Source organism: Tribolium castaneum, chromosome 1, assembly GCF_031307605.1.
Source record: "Tribolium castaneum strain GA2 chromosome 1, icTriCast1.1, whole genome shotgun sequence".
Lineage (NCBI taxonomy): Eukaryota > Metazoa > Arthropoda > Insecta > Coleoptera > Tenebrionidae > Tribolium > Tribolium castaneum.
Genome location: NC_087394.1, coordinates 7223468 through 7231957, shown reverse-complemented (window position 1 = coordinate 7231957; position 8490 = coordinate 7223468). Strand labels below are relative to the sequence as shown.

The 8490-nt window shown below is 32.3% G+C and overlaps 1 protein-coding gene across 1 annotated transcript in view; it reads left to right on the top strand.

The window, feature by feature from the left end:
- The first annotated feature begins 512 nt into the window (after positions 1–512).
- Positions 513–8490, top strand: part of mgl (Megalin) — a 182343-nt gene continuing 174365 nt past the window's right edge. The window contains exon 1 of the mRNA XM_064357677.1: positions 513–885. Coding sequence (XP_064213747.1) covers positions 774–885 — 112 coding nt within the window. The 5' untranslated portion in view covers positions 513–773. The remainder of the gene's footprint in view (positions 886–8490) is intronic.

The window sequence follows — 8490 nt, the reverse complement described above, 5'->3', positions numbered from 1 at the left end:
TGTCAAATAAAACAATTTAGGAGCATAAAAAAGCCATTTTGTCATCTCTAAACCTCGATATCTGGCAACCGGTTCTTCGACTTATAGAGGTTCCACTGTATTAAGAAACCCAAAACTTTTTGTCACTTTTAAGGAAGTTCAGGTTCCTATAACTTAATTTTTCGTTTGAAAAAAAAGCTCCAATTTTTATTTTAAGAAATGGAGTTTAATCACAATGTTGCCAACTTAACCACGGGCTACTTTGAAGGCAAATAATGATTGTACTGGTTAAGTACAGTATGGTTCATTATCATCACTCATTAGTATAAAGTGGCTACCGAATGACTAAAGAGCTAAAGCTCCAATTCGTGTTCCGGTTGCCAAAATTCGAAGCGAATCAATCGCCTGTGTCTGTTGTCGCTCAAGCCACAGCATCTCTTCTGTTGATACCTGTAGCATAACAAGTTCAACCTTGGAATTATACAATTCGAGAGAAGAGTATTCGGTGTTACCTGGTACAGGGCAGGCGCTACGGAATTGCAAGCAACCGCTTCCAGCACGATGTTCTCAGTCCGCGAGCGGCCGTTGTCGGTTCGGTTCAGTGAGAGAGCTTTCAAAGTTCAAAAACACGAAAAAACGTCGTCGCTTCTTTCCCCAAAAAACATGTGCATGGTGTTCTAGAACCGGAAGCTGTGCTACGATGTTCCAGTTCGGCTAAGACCATCCCCGGCCTTTGTTATGTTTTGTTTTGTTTGAATATTAATTGTTGAGTGTGTGTTTTGTTGGTTGGCACCATGAGGTGGTTCGGGGGAAACCCGAGTTATTTAAACTACTTGTCAATTCTGGTATTTTGTTGTTGGACTATTTTCCTCGTCATTGCGGATTCCCGACTGTCACCTGCTCCAGGTAGGAATTTTTTCACCGCAATCCAACTCAGCAGCGTTTCGCTAAACCTAGACCCCCACACAACACACTCTTCAGGTTAATAACCCAGCGTGAATATATTTTCACACAATTATTACACTGGTTTCCAGGCAAAAAAACTGCAATTTGCCGAGTTTCGAACGCAAATTCGGAGCGAAAAAGTTGGAAAACTTTGCCACGTTTTCAACAACTTACTGTTATGTGTTAATGCATTTAACAGTTATTCGTCCATGTAATGAAAATTTATCGACTCTTTGCGAGTTTTCGATGCGTTTTGACACGAAATTGTTTATGTCCTCATTTTTATTTGCATCACACTGTATGCTTACGTGGTCGAATTCGTTTTGCAATTTATTAAATCGCTGCAATATTTTCGTTTTGACATGAGATGAGTTCTTTAGCGATTTGATGGTAAATGAGCCCGTTATAAACTAATGCTGACCGAGAAACCTTATTTTTTAGAACCGTATTGTTCTTAAAATAGAGTGGAAACAGGATATCTAAATTACACAAATAATTTAAATATTTCTATAAAAATGGTATTTGTTCGGATTTTGCAGACAAAATGCCTGGAAATGATCGTTTAAATCCAATGGCAGGTATTCCCAGCTATTCTAAATTTATTTTAAACTGCAACTTGATTACTAGAGAAACGAAAGAATAATCTCCCAAATGAAGGAAAAGTTCATTACGTTTGAATAGTTTCGAACAGTTGTTACGTTACGACTCATTCTCATTATAATTGGAGCCCGGATTTTAGGCTTTATGCCTAAAATGCCTAAATTAGGGTTAAAAGTTCGAATGACAAAAAATTATTATTTGAGCTTTTTTACGAGATGGAACTTTTCAGAAGTTAGACTTTTAATTTAAGTTAAATCTAATAATTGGTAACAAATGAGCAACAATAATTAAGACGTTAAGACGTTGTCAACGAAAAAAAATTAATATTAAGTTTTTTAGAAAAAAAAAATTATGTATAACTGAATGTCTTTTATCTCCATTCAAAAGTTTGTCTCATATTTTTGAACACCCTGTATTATTATTAGTAAATAGCAGTTATTCTGAATAACTGCCACCATTCAAAAGTTGGTTCGACACTTTTGAATCACCCTGTACTATAAGATGTGCTATAAGATGTAAATGTGCTAATTATTGTTAAAAAATATCCGGGATCTGAGCATTTTTTTTTCTTCATAACTATCACCAGTTGAAAGTTGGTCCGACACTTTTGAATCACTCTGTATTTTAAAATAGTAGTAAAAAATATTGGGACTTTTGCAATGGAAAAGATGCAAAAGTGAACAAAAATGTGCAAATTTTTGTTAAAAAATATCTGGGATTTGAGCATTTTTATTCTTCATTATTGTCACCACTCGAAAGTTGGGCCGACACTTTTGAATCACTCTGTATTATAAAATAGTAGTAAAAAATATTGGGAATTTTACAGTGGAAAAGATGCAAAAGTAAACAAAAATGTGCAAATTGTTGTTAAAAAATATTCGGGATCTGAGCATTTTTATTCTTCATAACTATCACCACTTGAAAGTTGGTCCGACACTTTTGAATAACTCTGTATTTTAAAATAGTAGTGACAAAATATTGGGATTTTTACAATGGAAAAGATGCAAAAGTGAACAAAAATGTGCAAATTTTTGTTAAAAAATATTCGGGATCTGAGCATTTTTATTCTTCATAACTGTCACTCGAAAGTTTGTCTGACACTTTTGAATCATCGTGTATTATAAAATAATAAAAAAAATATTGAGAATTTTCAAAAAAGTGAAAGGGAATGTGTAAATTGTTGTAACTTTTATCACCACTCCAAAGTTGGTCCGATACTTTTGAATCACCCTGTATTATAAAATAGTAAAAAACATTTACAATTTTACAGTGAAAAAGATGCAAAAGTGAAAAAACTGTGCAATTTGTTGTTAAAAAATATTCGGAATCTGACAATCTTATGCTTAACTGCACGTCTTTTATTACCACTTGAACGTTAGTTCGATTCTTTTTGAATCACCCTGTATTATAAAATAGTAAAAAAATATTGGTAACTTTAGAGTGGAAACGTTGCAAAAGTGAACGAAAATGTGCAAATTGTTGATAAAAAATATCCGGGAGTTTGAAATTTAATAAAGAAAATAAATTGTGAAGAAATTAATAAAACCATTGTATCTAAAAATTTTATCTTTTGAAAAAAAATTGCAATACCAAAGCTCATACTTCATTATTTGAAGAAATCAATTGTATCGAAGTTATTTATTTGATATGTAGGACATGTTTCATAAATTATGTTACTGGACTATTTTTTTATCTCATTTTTAGACCTGAAAATGGCTTTTTAAAGTATAATGCGACCTAAAACCCGACTTTAATTATCCATTGTAACACAATGTTTTTAGTTCTTTAAATTGTGCGCAACTGAGTAATTAAAATTTGCTTACATTTTTGCAGAATCGTGATTTTATTCAAAATTATTATTTTCCAAACTCGTGCAAACAATAATAAAAAAATGATTCAAAAACCGCATTGTTTATTTTCTCGCTATAATTACAGTAATTATGTGAAATGATAATGAAAAATACCCATTACTTTCTTCTCGCACACTTTATTGTCAAACAGTAATTTATTTTTTGGATCCTGTTTGTGACCAAGGTCAACCATTACGAAAAAAATTCGACTAATTGTTAGTTACATTTTGCTGTTTTATGTTACGTAACGAATTTTATTGTCATGGAAAATTTGCCAACGTGAGTTATCTTGCTCTAAATCAGAAATTTTTTACCCAAATTCGCAGAACGTGCACGTAATGTGGTTTACAAGGCATATAGATTAAGGGACTAATTAGGAGTAATTCACAAAGCCCAGTATAGATCAAATAAAGGCCATTGTTTGTGGCAACAATAATGTGTTTGGCACGTACCAATAGCTACACGCAAAGGTCTTCACGAATTCATCGAGATATTTGATATTTTAAGTGATAAATATGGTGAAAGCTCCGATGTTTCAAAACTTCGTATTGATTTTGTGGCAAGCATATTATTGCCAAAATGGATTACAATTCGCAGGATGGCCACTCGTTGAACTTGTGTTATTACAAAACAAGTTTCGTAATGACGACTTTATGACACTTATTCGGGCCAATAAAACGAATCATGGAGCTCATAAATGTCACACATGACGAGTATAACGACTGTTACATGGCAAAAAACGCATTACGATTTTGGAAATTTTTGTGATATTGTAAATTACGGATGAAACGACGAACAAATAAAACGTTCTCGTCTTCGTTAGTTCCGTTATTGCCGCCAGAGAGCGCAGTTCCACTACCGTCTTAAGTTTTCAGAGCAATGGCTTTAAAAAATTAGTTGTATTAGTAAAACGGTTAGCACAAGGCAAACAGAAAAAATACAGGCAGATAGAGCATCAAATTCTCAATAGTAAGGAGTAAACATAATGCAAAAATTTTATTATAAACTATATTTAAAAACATTTTAAACTTTTACCAATTTGTACTTTGCCTCATATTTTTTAAAACGCTGCGAATACGGTTACAGATGCAAGAAAAATGTTAGGAAGAAAGTTGTAGAGAATTAAATTTGCTACAAAAAAGTCCGCGAGACCATATCTTTATCTTCAACCATTTAGGCCCTAAAGTCGTTCAAAGATGCTCAATCGACGGATTTGCTTAATTTTGCCGGTGGTCAAGTATTCTAAAGTCAATTTGTACCTAAACCGTTTAAGATATAAATATAGTGTCGCGGACTTTTTTGTAGAAAATTTAATTCTCTACAACTTTGTTTCTTACTATTTTTTTGTATCTTCAACCGTATTTCCAGCGTTTGCAAAAATATCAAGTGGAACGCAAATTGATAATTCAAAGCGATGATTTTTTGCGCACTGTTGCATATTTATCAAAACGCTGGGAATACGGTTGAAGATACAAAAAAAGTGTACGGAACAAAGTTATAGAGAATTAAATTTCCTACAAAAAAGTCCGCGAGACCATATCTCTATCTTCAACCATTTAGGCTCTAAAGCCGTTGAAAGATGCTCAAACGACGGATATGCTTCATTTTGCCGTTGGTCAAGTATTGTAAAGTTAATTTGCACCGAAACCGTTGAAGATATAAATATAGTGTCGCGGAATTTTTGTAGAAAATTTAATTCTCTACAACTTTGTTTCTTACAATTTTTTTGTATCTTCAACCGTATTTCCAGCGTTTGCAAAAATATCAAGTGGAACGCAAATTAATAATTCAAAGCGATGATTTTTTGCGCACCGTCGCATGTTTATCAAAACGCTGGGAATACGGTTGAAGATACAAAAAAAGTGTAAGGAACAAAGTTATAGAGAATTAAATTTCCTACAAAATAGTCCGCGAGACCATATCTCTATCTTCAACCATTTAGGCCCCAAAGTCGTTCAAAGAAGCTCAAACGACTGATTTGCTTAATTTTGCCGGTGGTCAAGTATTGTAAAGTTAATTTGTACCTAAACCGTTGAAGATATAAATATAGTGTCGCGGTCTTATTTGTAGGAAATTTAATTCTCTACAACTTTGTTTCTTACAATTTTTTTGTATCTTCAACCGTATTTCCAGCGTTTGCAAAAATATCAAGTGGAACGCAAATTGATAATTCAAAGAGATGATTTTTTGCGCACTGTCGCATGTTTATCAAAATGCTGGGAATACGGTTGAAGATACAAAAAAAGTGTAAGGAACAAAGTTATAGAGAATTACATTTCCTACAAAAAAGTCCGCGACACCATATTTTTATCTTCTACAGTTTAGGTTTAAATTAACTTTCTGTTACTTGACTACCGGTCAAATGACACAAATCCGTAGTTTTTGCGTTTTTGAACGTATTTGGGGTCTAAACAGTTGACGATAGAGATATGGTCTCGCGGACATTTTTAAAGAAAATTTAATTTTCTACAACTTTTTCCTTAACATTTTTCCTGTATCTTTAACCGTATTCGCAGCGTCTTGAAAAATAAGGAACGAAGCACAAATTTTAAATTTTAAATATTTTTTTCTGTTTCTTATAAAAATTTTAGTCGTTAGTTTTTCTTAGTTTGTTAACATTTTAGTAGTTAGTGAATTGGTTGAATTTAAATTAATGTAAGACGGTTTGGCGCTCAAAGCGCCCTCATTTTTAAACTACCGTACTGTTTCTTTGAGTCCAAAAAATTTCGTTTCGCCTCCTAACTTATACTCCTCCGTAGTTCCGATAACAAAACCGTATCACAGCCTAAGTATTTTAATTAGATGTCTCTTAAATGCGAGGGACAGATTACTGCTCGGCAAAGGCAATTTGAATATCTTTCACATTTGCATGATTCATGGAGAGTGTCTCGAATGCTGCAGAAGACTTGATGTTAATTTTATTTGTTAATTTATTTTTTAATTTTGTTAAAAACATTCGTATGCAGAGGAACTTAGTCATTTTGCAACCTCATAGTTTTCTTAAACGACGTTCAGGTGAGCAAAAAGAAACCGTTTAGACGTAGTTTTAATTAAATTTTACGTTGAAGACGTGAAGTTCTTATATAACTTCTTTAATATTTATAATCTGATTGGTTGCATAATTGCTTGAATACATATTGGAAGCGTTTTTTTGCGGCATGACCTCACTCCTCAAACAATAAAGAACGACAGGAATAGTTTTGTAAAGTTATTAAAGGCGCAAACAAATTACTGAATTTCGCATTTTTCGCTCGAGATATTATAAATCCTCTTGCTTTGATGAAAAAGTTAAATCTTGCGTATCCTCAAAGGAGTTGTTAGTATATGCAATTCAAAACACGTTCTATCCGCACAAGGGTGACAACTAAACAGATTGACTTTATTTTACTATGCATACTATTCTATACAAAGGGGACAAACTCGGAGAGATTAAACTTATGACATGTTTATTTACACTAATCGGATCCAGTTGATTGAAAAAACGGCATTGTTTGCCGCTTAATCAATTTATCGGCTTTCATTGTCCACCGGTTAATGATGTTTGAACTATTCCCAAAGATATTTATCAAGGTTAATTTATTTAATCGCACTGAATGCTTCAGCATCAAGTGAATTGCTGCAGATATTGAATTCCTTGATGTATCTGTTACATCTGGCGTATCCCACGAACTAACGATCAACCCTCTCCTAATTCTGAATGATATAATCCTTAATGAGGACTAAGAAGATCAAATTATTTACTTGCAAACCAAAAATTGTTTAAGGTTGAACTGTACTGAGAACGTCCGAAGAAGAGCTGTTCAAGCAAGGACGTGAAAAAATAAAAAATAAGAAGTCGGTTAATTTATTTTTCGATTAAATAAAATGTTCTTCCAAATCCCATGAAAAAATATGGTAATTTTCTGAGAACCTTATTAACTTCCATATTTTAAATGGAAAGCTATATTTATAAATGCGTTTTTGGATTACTAGAGTTATTTTGAGGTATTTTTTGATAAGATTTCCTTATACCAAAATTTAGCCTTTTACGAAATATTTAGTGTTTTTAATTATTTTTTTTTTGGATTTGCACCTTCCAGTTCAAAAATCGATAACTCAGCCATTTTTAAAAATTTGGAAATATTTTTTAGCTCATTTGAAAGAGGAAGCCTAGATTTTTCCTTTGGTGTTTTCCAATTTCTAAAAAAGAATAACAAACCCCAAATGTTTAAAGTTAAGTTTTCAAAATTTTAAGCACCCATAACTCAATTTTTTCAAGTTAAATGCCACAAGTTTTATTTCATTAAATCGTAGGGAATTTAATTCTGTATCGATCTGTATTAGCATTCCCTATACTTATGTTTAATAGTTTTCAAGTTACAATTACTTTTTGTTGGGATTGAGAAATTCATCAGTCATAGGCATTTTCTCATAGGTTGCCATGGAAACGAGAGAAAAAATGTGAGAAATTAAAGTTTTTTAAACCAACATTCAATGAATTTATTTTGTTTTCACAGGACGGACAACATAATTTTGAACAGAGTTTGTCGTTTGTTTAATCAGAAATGTTTTTATGGCAAACTATGCAAAAATAGCTGTGGTTTGTAATAAATTTTCTACAATGTCAAAAAAAACAACATATTTTGAAAATTATCACAGATAGTTATAAGGAATGCTAATACAGATCAATGTAGAAAAAAATTCTCCTCCATCTAGTAAAATAAAAATTGGGACATCTCATTTGAAAAAATTAAGTTATGGGTACTTGAAGTTAACTTAACCTTAAAATTTTTAGGTTTATTAACTTATTTTCTAATTTTAAACACAGTAGAGAAGAGATATAGGCTTTCTCTTCTAATTCTCCAAATATGATTAAGAAATCTCTAAGGCTATGAGAGTTACCGATTTTTTAAGTGACAGGTGCAAATCCAAGATTTTTCAAATTTTTTTAAATATTTCGGAAACGGTTAAACTTAGGTATAGGGAAAGCAGATAGAAATGGCCATAAATTAACTTTTTATTTGAAATAATAAAGTTGATAGCAACTTCCTGTATAACCGGAAGTGTTATCTACTTGAAAATATTTTTATTGAGCAGAACTCAACGAATTATGGCTGAGTAGCAACTTTAAAATAAA